Here is a 14,661-nt window from a genome sequence, read left to right as displayed (position 1 = left end):
ATTCCAATTACAGCCAACATCAATAGACTTTAGTGGAAGTAGGAAGGGGTTGGTTTTCTTTTTTTTTCCGTTTAAGATTCTACATCATTGTCATGGTTTAAACCCAGTCAGGCAGCTCGTTCACTCACTCTCCCTCCCTTCTTTCTCTGATACGGCTGAACCCAGGACAATCATGAATCTCCTGACTCTAAACTGAACACTTAGACCTATATGCCTATAGAATTATTATACTTCATACTATTAGCACATTAGATCAGATAAACATGTACAATGTTTGTCAGTTTTCTTGACCAGCCAAAGCAAACATCATCTTCCAATGCCAAAGTACTAATGCCAACAGACACCATCTGCTTCTGATAATGAGCTGTGCTTTCTTATCTGAGACCCATTAACCAGAATAGTAATAATTCAGGCAGCTAGCACATAAAAATAACCCTGCCTATTTCACTGTTATCTCACTATTTGACTGTTATCTTAAAAGGAATGTGGCTGAATGTATCTCTCAAGTAGAGAGCAGAGGAGAGCTGCGAGATAAAAATGGTGAAGATCACATTAGAGACTTCAGAGAGAGTGATTTCTGGAGAAGGAAGTTATATATAGCTATGTTAGCTGTATGCTGCTTGTGCATTCCCCAGACACCTTCAGGGAAAGGTGGGGGTGACTGTGTGAGGACAACAATGCACACACTGCCATTGTGGCTTTCATGCTTGCAAACGTGTACAGCACATTACTTGTAGCTTGACAGAAATGACATTGAAAACAACACATGTTGTGTTACGATTCTTGAGTGCTGAGACCAGCAACGGAGACAGTATTGCTCTTAACAACCAAAAAATGAAATAATTACTAGGCATAATGATCATTAACGTACAGATCTAAACCTGCCAGGCACAGGCTTACCGGGGTATAAAGTTCCTAAAAGAGATAGTTAGCGTGGATCAGCAAATGTGCTCCCTGCATACATTATTTGCACATTTTATGCTCACAGCATTCCTTAAATACTACTATCTTTTATGTGCTGTTGCCATCTGCAAACTTTACATCATGCATGATATAAAATGCATAACAGTGGGTTAAAAAAAATTAAATGAACAACGCAATCTCATTGAAGTCGGTGGATAAACCCTGGAAGTCAGTAATCTTTAGATTATCTCTTTAGACATGGGGTTCAAATAAGAAGCAGACCCTAATAATTTGACAGTGTGTGTACATTTCTAGAACTTTCCTTTGGTCCTTCTTCATGGGGAGAATAAAGAAAAAAAAAAAAGGCAAGCAAGAAAATTGCTATTTCTATACAGAAAACAATAATGAACATTGGAAACCCAGTTGGGATAACAGAGAGGTTTTAAATTTGGAGATCCCCAAAGAATTTGCAACAGAGCAGTTCTGTTGATTTCAGCAGATTTGCTTAGATTCATCATTGAGTTTTCTGCGTGATTCTTTGGTTTTTTTTGTTGATTTCTATAGATTTGGTATTCAGGGAGTTACTGCCCAGAATGTTTGTCCAGTAATGAACAATGATATCACTGTAACAGAATATTTTTAGGAGGTATATTTGTTGCTGATAGATTCCATTATTAACTACAGAAACTAAATGTAGACTAACTTCTGTAGTGGACATAAGCAATTTTGTGTGCAATGGAAAGAACAATCATGGATTTTATCTCAAGCACTCTTACTGGAACTACTAAAGATTATTACTACTGAATTTTATAGCCCATAATTTTGAATGTTGAATCTGATTTTAAAAGCCAAGAGTCACTCTTTCAGCAATCCACTTTTATAAAAGGGTCAAGTCATCATTAACAAGCAGAGCCATATATCCTATTCTTCCAAACAATGTCTGGAATAAGATAATTCTTTAAACATAACTTAAGCTGAGGCTGCTGAAAGGGCTGAGCCAAATTCATAATACTCCTGGCACCCTTTAACCATGCCAAGATTTTTGTAGATGTGTCAGCAAAGCAGATGTTAAGGAGACAGCATTTTATGGAGCTCCTATTATGTGGGAAAGCTTGGGGAAAACCCCAAACATGTCAATGAAATCTGCCAGCATGGACTGTGAATGAGAGGAAAAAAGGTAACGCAGGGATAATCCAGGAAAATATGTGGAGAAGAGGCCATGAAGGAGTCACAGTAACAGAGGTGTTGTCAAAGTGGCAGAGTGGGAAAATGGCCTGTATGGCAAAAGACTGACAAGATATGAGCACACGGTAACTTGAATTTGTCAAGGGCCGTGAAAAGTAGTTGCAAAACTGCCAACTGAGGGGAGCCTGGGTAGGAGATTTAGCTGTTTGAATGGCTAGAAAAAGCCCTTTGGGACAATGTGTGAAAAAGAATCCTCTAGATCAGGACATAACCAAGATATATAGACCTAGAAAAGAGATTCCATGCCAAAAAGACTTTTCCAGTTTGTTTCTGGTTTTAGGCTCGAATGAGAAGCAGGATGATACTGTTGTTCTGAGCAGTCAAAGGAAGAACTGGAAGGCAGTGCATTAGGGGAAAGATTTAAGAGCTCAGTTTTAGCTGTGCAGAGCTGTCAGCTAAGCATCAAAAAAGTATCAGGGTTAGAGCTCAACACTTCTGGTCTAAATGGAAAAGCAGGCAGAGAAAGTAAGATCTGTCGACTATCAGCACTGAAGTGATTGATGAACATGCATGAATGGTGTCACAAATAAGGGGAAGAAATTAAAGTGGAGGGCTAAAAGGGTGTCCCCAAAAACCTGTGGTGGAGGGAATAAGACTGAAAGACATGCTGGGAAAGTGATTAGAGAAATCACAGTAAAGGAGATAGTGACAGGAGCCAAGGGAACATCAGATTTCCAGATGTGATTAAATGGGTCAAAGGCAGATGATAGGACAGAAAGGATGAAGTTGAGAAGCAATTTCAGTAGAAAAAAAGAATTTGCAGGGACTGTAGAGCTTTGAGATGAAAGGGAGAAGGAATGGGATGGTGCTTAAAGAGGCAGGTGGGGTAACAGAGAGAATGAAAATCATGCTTGTATTGTGAGAGAGAGACACTGGTCTCTAATAGACAGAAATAGAAAACTAGCATAGGACAAATCATTTTCATAATTAAACCTGAACTAACTAGTTTTAATATATAGTTTACTCAGAAAGAGCAAGGTGCATAGTGAGGTAGTAACATCCATTATATCTGTCAATATGATGTAAAATATACAAGCTTTTCTTCAGGTCTGCACATAAATCAACATATATTGCTCAGTATTTACAAGCTGTTGGTGAAGCAGTCACTAGCTTCTTGAATCCATGTGACACTTACTAATTTTGTGCTGACAGATTCCTCTGGTGAAGTTTCAGCCTATGGTTTGTACAAAATTCAGTGCTACAGCTGCTGTTCATTCATCATGTACAAGTGCCTGTCCTTAGCAGGAAGACCTCCGGGGATCTCCTAAAGATTCAGGGTAGCTTTGCCAATCCAAAGGCTGGTGTTACTTCCTTTGAGTCAGGAGTAAACAAATGCCCTCTAATGACACTAAGCTCTATTGTGATCTGGAAATGCTATTTTTTGGATGGTCTGTGAGGTCAGGGTCCTGAACTCTTGCTCTTCACTACCCCAGGAGATAAAGTTGTCAGAATTTAGTCCTAGCTGGAATCTCTAATCCAAATATATCTAAACTTTGACAAGTCATGATCATGAATTTCCTGCATGTAAGTCTGGGTCCTACTTCTGTGGCCAGACCTTTTGTTTAAACAGCATGCTAAAAATCCATGAGTCAAACAGGTCCAGATTTATCTTATTTGGAAGTTTCAGTGATACATCTCACTTCAGTGAGCCCCATTCATCACTCCCTCTGTGGATTCTTACACTTGTTTAATTTACTTTACTTACCTTTGTTTAACAGATCTGAGGTCGTGCTGCAGAGGAAAGGACAGGCTGTTCCATGCTGTCCAGGTGCCTGCCTGGCTGTACAGCCACCTGGACAGGCCTCCAGCTGGCAGAATTTAATACTGAAGTCAATTCAAGTAATACCGAGATAATAGCAAGAAAGAAGAAATAAAGTGAAATAGTCTTATTGATAATTATATTAAACTCGATTTGCCCCAAAAGAAAAGCTGATAATTAAAAACAAGGGCACAAATCAGGATCTAATAATGACCATTATTTAGTCTCCACTAAAGACCATAACGACCAGCTGTTCGTGCTGCATGTGTCTGTGTGACAAAACTATTGATATTGCATCATTTAAATGTGCAGGTGCAATATATACTTGACAAACATTTCATGAGTGTTTGTGAGTTTTGATGTGCGTGTTTGACTTGCGTTTTGGTACTTTGACACTGGACTTGTCTCCTCTCTGGGTGGAGAGTACGAAGCCTTCAGTGCATTTTACTGGTTTATACCCAGTAGGCAGCTGAGCACCACGGTGCTGCTCATTCCCCCTTGATGGATTAGGGAAGGGAATCAGAAAGGGAAAAGTGACAAAACCCATGGGTTGAGATAAAGAAAGTTAAACAGACACAGCAGAAGCTGCACAGACAAACAAAGCAAAATAAAGACTTCATTCACCAATTCCCGTGGGCAGGCCAGTGTTCAGCCATTTGCAGGACAGCAGAGCTCCATCACACTTAGTGGTTACCTGGGAAGACAAAAACCATCACTACGATTTCCTCCCTTTTCTGCCCCATTTCCCCGAGCTTTCTATGCTGAGCATGATGCCATAGGGTATGGAATATCCCTTGGATCAGCTGGTCCCTCCCAACTCCCTGTGCACCCTCAGCCTGCTTGCTGCCAGGTTGAGGAGCAGAAAATACCTTGACTCTGTGTAAGCACTGCTCAGCAGTAACTAAAACATTCCTGTGTTAACAGCACAGTTTCCATCACAAACCCAAAACACAGCCCCATACCAATTATTACGAAGGCAATTAACTGCATCCCAGCCAAAACCAGTATGACCAGTAAACCAGCACTGTAAGGTCAGAAGTTTTATTTGTTTGAGAGGATCTAGATCAAATTTAGCTATATATTTGTGAATATTCTATTCTCATATGTTTTTACGGCAAAGACAAATATTTGCAATTTACTAGTATCTAAGCAAAATTGGAGGAAAGTGACCCATTAGCTACAGCTAATGTTACATTTGCTCCTCATCTCTGCTCTTTTGATTTTCTTTACTACCTTTGTATTATTAGAGTGCCCATCTTAAATAGCTAAACTCATTCAGGTTGTGCTACCTTTGCTTTATTGAAAAAGAAAAAACGTAGACAGTGTACGTGAGATTTATATTTCTGTAGCAACATTAATATCGTATGCCACCTCTTTTATTCCCTGGTATATGCACAAAATATAAGGCACTATAAATGTGTTATTTTTTAAGATATTGTTTGTTTGCTTTCTGCTCTTCAGAGTGTGTTCACACAAGGGACTAACTCTCTGGCATTTTACTTGCACTCTTGTACTAGCGTAAGTGATCAAGGTGTCAAATGGGGAGAATCAGGTCCTGGCTTGAGATTTATGCACTACATCTTCTTGAATTGCACTACAAAGGATTCTGAATGCTCCAGGCAACATCTGGGGGGTTCTTTTGGAGATTTCCATCTTCACACATACCTGGGTAACACATATTTGATTACTGACGAATGTGTATGCACCCAATCAGTGTTTTGACATGGGGGGGGAAACCCCAAAAGTTAAAGATACTGTGATCTGTGTAGTAATACTCACATGCATTTCCCATTGCATAGGTCTGTAAGAACTCCTGCCATTTGAAGCTGTCTACCGAGTTGCCATGACAACAAGAAAAAAGAAAGGATCAGATCTGAAGATTGCAGTTTTCACTTACTTTCTTCACTACTAGGCTTCAGTTGCTCCAAATTCAGTTTAATTTGCAGCCTCACTTACTCTGTCCAACTGTACATTGGTGTTTGACAGCCTTTACCTTACCTGCCATTTGTTAACGTTTCCATCTTGCAAGATGCAAGGCTGATGGGAATTTTCTCTGAATGTTAAAAGAATAGGATACCTAAACAGGAGTTTGGGGAAACAGAAAACACAGTGGCTTAATTTTTTCTCTATCTCTCTGTTGAGTTGTTGCTATTGAACTGTTCAGAAAATATTTTGTCTGTGGGTTAGTATTTGTATATGTATGAGTGTATGTATATACATATATATTTATATAGAGAGAAGAGTTATACCACAGGTTTAGCTTTTGTAAAATATTCATCTGGAGTGAATGAGGGATAATACAGCTACAGATGAATTGTAACTGTTCTATCGTAGCTAAACCTACTATGTTTGCTGTTTCTAGTGTGGCCGGAAGGAGAGAGCCTATTTTAATCACAGGGCTCCAACAGCCACTTTGCTGACACAGTCACATCAGGCCCAAGGCTCTGTAGTGTCACTTGTACCTCAGGGTCAGAAAGCAAGGAACACAAGCCCCCTTGGGCTTGTTTCTGTTCTGAACTGCTTTCCTTATGTCTCAGAAGGAATTTACAGTTGGGCAGGAGCGCCGCTTTGCGCTCCCCGTGTTGGTGTGAGCCGCTCTGGGAAGCCAAGGTCTGCTCTGGGAAAGCAGGACTGCACAGTCGTGATTCACAGTGGTGGGAGTGCTGGGCCTGATTCTTAAAGGGGATATAGTCAGCTTTCTTTATGCCCTTGTATTTGCCAGGGCAGGCTACAAAATGTAAGTCTTTCATCAGCTCTGCAGACATGCCTCAGGTGGATGTCTGCACATGAGAAGGTGATTAGAACAGCAAAAGCAAAGGATTGCTCAGAAGCACTGGTATTTCTCTCAGCCTCTATGCAGTTGTCCTTACATGCATAAGTGCGAGGCAGGAAACATGCCCTCATATACATATATTCACACACATACTCACAGTTTTGAATATATATATATACATACATACACATACGCACAGTTTCCAGTTAAGAGTAACAACAGAATTTCTTTGTGTGTGTAAACTTACCACACTTGTTTGAGGACATGGAGAGAAAGTGTTTGTTAGATATGAATATGAATAGTTTCTTATTCTGTGAGCATGTAAGGTAAAAAATCCCTTCTAATTGTATCAAGATGATCATCTTGTTATTAAATCGTGAAAGATCCATTAAAGCTCACACCAAATTTTTTTAAAATTAACACAAAAAATATGCTAGTGACAGACTGTGGCTTTTATTAGAGCTTTCCAGTGACTAGGGTAAGGTAAGTGTCTTAGAATATTTTACTAAACTTGCTTATTTAAAGTTTAAACAAGAAAGCTTCTTTATGCAATAGAACTTTGCAGCTGCATTCTTTAGTTAGCATTCTTACCGTAGTTATAAGTCATACTGTATGTTGTCTTTACTACAGTGAGATTATGAGCATATATTCCATAACACGTATATGTTTCAGTAGGAAAGATTTTGAGAAGTATTATGAAGTCCAAACATGCATTTAGTTTGCATAATGCTACACTAGATATTAAATGTGTGTTGGTGGATAAAATTTGCTGTATAGTAGCTTTTCTCTAACTTCCTGTATTGTACCAAATATGAAAAAGTTCCTTTTTTTTGTTTTATTTTCTGGTTTGGTTTTTTTTGTTGTTGTTTTTTCGGTTTTTTTGTTTATTTGTTTTTTGGGGATTATTTTTTTGTTGGTTTTTTGTTTGGTTTTCTGTTTGTTTTTTTTTTTGTTTTAATCAGAAGGAGTAAAGTGACAGAGGAAAAATTAGTTTTTGTTGTGGACTTCCCTAACATCATGGATGCCTTTTGTGCGGTGGACTTTCCTAACATCGTAGATTTCTTGCTAAGACACAAGCCACCCTCAGACAGGAGCCTGTTTTTGTCTTCCAGCTTAACTCCTGCAGTCCTGACCATGCACAAGCACCCACTGGCCTTGTTTCTCTTGCAGCATGCTTTAGGTGTTTCAGTTACCAAAGGGGTACTCAGGTTGGTGGGAGGCTCTGCTGAGCAAAGCCTTCAGGAGTGGGCTGTTAGGCAGCTGCAGGCATGTCAGCAGGGAGGTAGGTGCCTGATCTCAAACGTTAACATGAGCATGCTTCTAGGTCTCTTTCTCTGCCCATGCCTTGTAATAATAATCTGCTATTTTATGTCTTAAAAAAAATATATAGTATTTTCAGGCAAATTTTTCAAAAGGAAAAAAGATCATCAAATGCATAATGTAACTGCATTTTCAAAGTGGGTATTTACTGAACACATCCAAAGGCACCCAAAGATAAATTGCGCTCTGTGCTTTCATCTACGAAACCTCTATCTTGAATAAAAGACATTATAATGCTCCCCCACCCCCAAATACTCTTTTTCTGCTTGCTTTCTTCCTCACTCGTTCTTCCTGCAAAACCCACCTCTGGGAAGTCACCCACTGACATTAGTGTCGTTTCTATCAAGTTCCAGATAAAGCTACTCTTTTCTCATTTAAACCAAGGCTTACACAGCATTTGGTGGATCATGAAAAGGGCATCCAAAATGAGGAACAAAAGAAAATCCCTTCTGCCTGGAACTACACTAACAGTGGGAAGACTCTGCCCGACGAGAAGAGATCTTCCTTGGATAGCACCACAGCTTTTTGACATGTAGAGAGGTCAGCCTCATGGCTGAAACTCTGAATCAAGAGAGATATGTCGAAGCCTCCATTCACCATTATCCTGTTACTTCTACACCTATATTAAAGCCTCCAGCCTGAAGATTAAAACAAAGGGAATTGACCTGAATTTCCTACTGAGTATTGAGGAAGATTAAGTAAGAGTGGGACATTGGCTCATACACTTTTTGAGCCCTGTTCTCATCACATTTACACTGGTGTAAATCAAAGAGCAACTCCATTCCTAAAATTGTTTGCGATTCAGTTAAGCATGTTTAGATGAAATTTTTCCCCACAAATTGCTTTCACTGGTCTGTTTTGAACAGTAAAGCAGCAATATTTGTCACAGAATTGTTGAGTGCTTATATATTATCAAAAGTCTGGTTTTCGTGACATACAGAGAAACCTACAGCTTAGATGCCTCCCACAGATAATTTGCTTGCTTGAATGACCACTTCAATGTGTCTCTAAGGCACCAGCATAAATTGGTTTAATCTTTGCTTGAAATGGCTGTGGCCTGTAGTCATATAATCCATCCTAGTCTCTTACTTGTCATTTAAGTTAAGTATCACTATAATACAAACTCATTTATTAAATTGTTCACTTACAATTAGCTTGTAGGGCCCCAGCTTAAATCTTTCATCAGTACAGAAAGGCAAACATATATTAACAACTGTTACGTCACTGGTCCTTCCCTTGCAAAGACCTCCCGTCTGAAATAATGAGAAAGCTGTCAATTTTCTTCAAAATCGTTACTAACAGTCTCAGCCACTTGAAACAGCAGAAATTTGTGCACATAATTTTACAGCACTGTTTGTCTAAAGGCTAAGATTCTTTCTGGATGGATTAGTAATGTCTTGTTTAATTAAAAAAAAACCAAACACACCACAAGATAATATTAAAGCCACATCAGCTTGAGAACATCAAGTCTAAGGCAAAACTCTGATCCTATCTTCCCTTTATCACACCTCTAGAAATTCTGTTGTCTGAGGTACACTATCTGATACTAACAAAAAGATAAAAAACTAAAATACCAATTATTTTATCTGAATTAACTGTATGATCTGTAATCTTTAGAATTAACATGCAAAGTACATTAGTAATTGTCATTATTCTATTTAAAGCAGATATAGCTGACTATTTTGCTATGTAAATCACACAACCGACTAATACACTGCTCTCTTGCCTCACACTAAGGTATGCTAGTTGATTTGTATCTGTCCAAATGAAATAGATACACTCATACACTCAATGGAAAGTTACTAGTTGCACAATTGCTATGTGTGTATATATGTAAATATATAGAGATATACACATACATATATATATATATAATATATGCAGATAGAGGGAGATACAACATGAGGGTTTGGAATAAACAGTTTAATTCCATGACTTGTGGATGAATACATGAGGAAAGGAATAGCATGGGTTATATATACGCCAAACCAGCCTGATTTAAAAAGAAAAAAAAGATAAAACCCACACACTAAACCCCATGTTTATCCCAACTCTCATGTTGTATTTATGCTACCTTTAGTTGTCCCTTCCTGACACAATTATATAATTTGAAGATATACATCATTGCTTACTGACTCGTTTTTAGTTTTCTATGTGTCAGCAGGTCACCAGTAGTGGAAAGGGAAGAGTCTATAGCCAGAATTCTGCATCATTGTTCTTTCAGTAGGACAGCTGTTTGGAAAGTTTCATCCACCGTTTGAACATTACACTCCTCCTCTGCATCGGCAAATGACTGAATTTGATGACTTGGGGTTAGAATGAATGTAGCCTACAGCCAGACTGCATACATACACCCCTGTGAGAGCACAGGTGGTGGGCTGTGGTGGTAAATTCAGTGCAAGCTGGCTTGTTACTGCTCTTTCAGAAAGAGCCCTTCCATAATGTCATACTTTCCATTACAAACTCTGTCTCTTAAGCTACCACGGGGATCGTTCTTACTATGATTTTATTTTTTTTTTCTTTTTTTTTTCCCCAGAAGGAAAATACTTCGATTTTAAAGATACGTAATGGAGCTATTTTTCAAATTAATTGTCCTTTGGGGCCCTAGTTGCTGAATTGCTTGCTGTTTTTGAGGTGTAAATAAACGTTTCAATTTATGATGTGGTTGCAAAGAAACTTGTAATTTATTTGTGAAATGCTGAAATAAAAGTTGTATGGGCTTTTACCTTCTGTCTGGGCATAGACCTTCCTGATGCAACACAGCAGGAATGGAGAAGTACAGAATGACCTTGTGCCTCTCAAAGGGCTGGAATAGCTTGCACTAAGTGCCAGAAACTCCCACGTTGCTCTAAGTAAAAGATAAATTGCAGCCTTCATCATCGCCATGCCATGGTCATAGAAGCTGGAGGTTAGAGAGGAAAATAAAGGTTTGACCATGCAAGAAAGCAGTAGCAGAATATTCAACATCCATTCAGGTAACAGCCATGATTTGTCTTCCAAAGCCCTACTTCCATTACAAAGAGTCACAGAGTTGCATTCACACAAACCTGGGTAGGGTATCCCCGGGCTGGGCTGTGTGCAGGACCTTTAATGGATCTTGTGTTGCACTTCCTTTGTGCTTCTGCTTTCACCTTCCCCACCTACCACCATCACTTCCACTTACAGACAACAAAGAGGCACAAAGAGCCAACGTTGTAAACATCACAGAAACAGGCTGATCAAATGTCAGCTACTAAGGACCACCATGGGATGCTACAGGAGCGCATCTCTGTCATGGCCAATTACAGTATGGCTTTTAACAGCCAGTACTACCATAGTCCATAGTCTTATCTGATGTGCTCCCTCCTGTGCTTAACTCCTCTTGACAATGCATATGCATATGTGATTTACTTGTGTCTGTGATTCAGAAAGTCTTCCTACAAAATTTAGAGCCCTTGCTGGCTTCAAGCACAAACCATTCTGGGCCAGGATGCCCAAAAATAGCTTGAAGTGCATTAATGCCCTTCTGTACCAGTAACTGCAGAGGTCACTGACAAGGCTTAGCACTTTAGCATGCTGTGTTTCCAGTGAGGACATGAGGTTTGTAAGACGCTATTTTCTGTTTTCACTGAGCAATTATAACCTGCAATTACAAAGGGAAAGGAAGTGGGGTGTAATCTCCTGTGCTGCCAGATGTTCCCACACATTGTAGAAGTGCCCAGTAGGTGAAATTAAATAACAACTCTGGTCCAGAATCCAGGGCAGAAAAAGGAAGGCTAGCTAGGATGAAAATCCTGTGGGAAATTTGCACTATAGCACTATGATATTATCACCTCTTTACCAGGGAGTTCTCTTTCCAGCACAAAGCTAGAGCCTGTTGGGTTTCTGAAATTCTTACCAGTTGTTTTTTTTATCTTATAGGAAGTTATCTAAATTGACAGAGACACATAAAAATAGAATATCTTTGAAAATAGCCTTTTACTACATCTGAGAATACAGGAAGCTGAGGAGGGAGGGCATCACTTGAAGGAAACGTCTGAGTACAAGGCACAGCGGCTTGCTTTCACAGAGACCCACCTTCAGGTTTTGCCTATTGCCAATGTTTTATCAGACTTTGAATCTAAAGGGGGCTTTTTAATGTGGGCTGTAATAAGTAGAAGATGAAAGAGCATACATGAAACTTGTGGTGTAATTGAGCAAAAGGTCATTATCTGAAAGCCACAGCAAAAAAATGACACCTGCTTTAGTCTCAGTTGAGATCATTGTCCTAAACCATTGCTGTGCCTTGGACCTCAAAAGAGGTGTTTGAAACAGTACAAAGTTAAATCATAAGGAAAATACTGAATGGTTTTTAGCCAGGTAGAAGTTTTTCCATTGCCCTTTCAACCTTCTCTCATCTAACAAACACCACACATTCTGGATTGCACTCTACTGTTACTCGGTAACTTTGCACAGTTCAATCTAGTTACATTTTTTTTCTCCAGCAATTGTAAACCAGAAAAGTCCCTTCTGGCTTCAGTACCACCTTTTTACCTGCAGAAACAAAGCAAAGGTCATTGCTCCTGCTGTAAAACTATTGGGATGCTCTTCCTCAAGCACCACGCCTCTGGCCAGGCTCCACTCATCTACCTCCCAGCACCTGATGACCTTCACTGCTCCTGTTGTTACAGCAGTGAGTAAGTTACTCTAGTCCAATACACTTCAGCTTTATATGACAGTACATTTTATTACTTATGACTTACACAATTTCCTGTTTAAACATGCAGTTGTGGGATACTCACCGTCATTACTGTGCCTGGATGTACTTTTTATGACTAACTGTCCAAAACAAGAAAAACTTTTAAACAAAACAACGCAAACAAACAAACACTACCAGAGTTCTGTCTTTGCAAATTGATCACATATATTTTTACAGAAACATAGAATCATAGAATGGTTAGGATTTGAAAGGACCTTAAGATCATCTAATTCCAACACCATGGAATGTGCAGGGACACCTCACTCTAAACCACATCACTCAAGACTTCATCCTTCCTGGCCTTGAATGCTGTCAGGGATGGAGCATTCACAGCTTCCCTGGGCAACCCATTCCAGTGCCTCACCACCCTCACAGTAAAGAACTTCTTCCTTATATCCAATCTAAACTTCCCCTGTTTAAGTTTTAACCCATTACCCCTTGTCCTGTCACTACAGTCCCTAATGAAGAGTCCCTCCCCAGCATCCCTATAGGCCCCCTTCAGATACTGGAAGGCTGCTATCAGGTCTCCACGCAGCCTTCTCTTCTCCAGGCTGAACAGCCCCAACTTTCTCAGCCTGTCTTCATACAGGAGGTGCTCCAGTCGCCTGATCATCCTCGTGGCCTCCTCTGGACTTGTTCCAACAGTTCCATGTCCTTTTTATGTTGAGGACACCAGAACTGCACACAATGCTCCAGGTGAGGTCTCACAAGAGCAGAGTAGAGGGGCAGGATCACCTCCTTCGACCTGCTGGTCACGCTCCTTTTGATGCAGCCCAGGATACGGTTGCTTTCTGGGCTGTGAGCGCACACTGAAGCCGGCTCATGATCAGTTTCTCGTTGACCAACACCCCCAAGTCCTTCTCCACAGGGCTGCTCTGAATCTCTTCTCTGCCCAATCTGTAGCTGTGCCTGGGATTGCTCCGACCCAGGTGTAGGACCTTGCACTTGGCATGGTTAAACTTCATGAGGTTGGCATCAGCCCACTTCACAAGCGTGTGAAGGTCCCTCTGGATGGCATTCCTTCCCTCCAGGGTATCAACCGAACCACACAGCTTGGTGTCATCGGCAAACTTGCTGAGGGCACACTCAATCCCACTGTCCATGTCAGCAACAAAGATGTTGAACAAGATCAGTCCCAACACCAATCTCTGAGGGACACCACTGATGGAAAGTAAGTGGACAGTGCTCATGGACCGAATTAAATCCTCATATCACTACCAGGTATTTAAAATTTTACCTTTTATAGGTAAACAACACTCGTGGTTTACACCTCTCATCTTGCTTCATGCCAGCAGCCACTTGGGAACAAACTTTATGCCTGATTAATTTTGTTACCTTGCAATCTTCACTCTTGTGTGTAACTGATCTGCTGGGGACAATGGTAAGATAACGAGTCGAGCCTGCACTTAGAAATGGCAACAAATCAAATAACACCCCATTGTACACAAATAAACAAAGATACACATCAACTGTATCGTGCTCTTTGATCAGCTGCAGTAAAGCAACAGGGCTATAAGACACCTTCCAAGTAGCCACAAAACAGGGGTTATAACCTGACTTAGTGTTACATCTATTATTGACTTGGCTGGTACCAAGGGAGACAGTTAGCCTTTGGGGGGATTGGAACATGTGTTTCCTACTGGCACCACTAAAAATCCAGAATCATAAAAGCTGAAACACCCACCCCAAGAAAACATTAAAATAATTACATTATTTTTAGTCATCATGAGATAAAATATACTGAATTTTTTCCTGTATCTCCCGGGTAACTTAATTGTGAACTGAGTGAAACATCTAGCGAAGAGGTGCCCTGGTTAACTGCTATGCAGCCTTTCATATACTAGATTGCAGAAAAGAACAAGAACAAGATCAGGGATATTTAATTCATACAGGGATCACGGAGTACATGACAGATTCCACAGATAAAGCAAAGTAGAAACAATA

General features: G+C 40.0%; 1 protein-coding gene across 1 annotated transcript in view; it reads left to right on the top strand.

The window, feature by feature from the left end:
* Positions 1 to 6,502, top strand: part of CDH13 (cadherin 13) — a 482,776-nt gene extending 476,274 nt beyond the window's left edge. Inside the window, exon 14 of the mRNA XM_057401919.1 lies at positions 5,707 to 6,502. Within this exon, the coding sequence (XP_057257902.1) occupies positions 5,707 to 5,714 (8 nt within the window). The 3' untranslated portion in view covers positions 5,715 to 6,502. The remainder of the gene's footprint in view (positions 1 to 5,706) is intronic.
* Positions 6,503 to 14,661: the final 8,159 nt, after the last annotated feature.

The sequence above is a fragment of the Pezoporus wallicus genome, unplaced genomic scaffold (genome assembly GCF_028554395.1).
Source record: "Pezoporus wallicus isolate ANWC-B61680 ecotype Strahan unplaced genomic scaffold, APGP_CSIRO_Pwel_v1 contig_7835, whole genome shotgun sequence".
Lineage (NCBI taxonomy): Eukaryota > Metazoa > Chordata > Aves > Psittaciformes > Psittacidae > Pezoporus > Pezoporus wallicus.
This window is presented reverse-complemented; position numbering and strand designations above follow the sequence as displayed.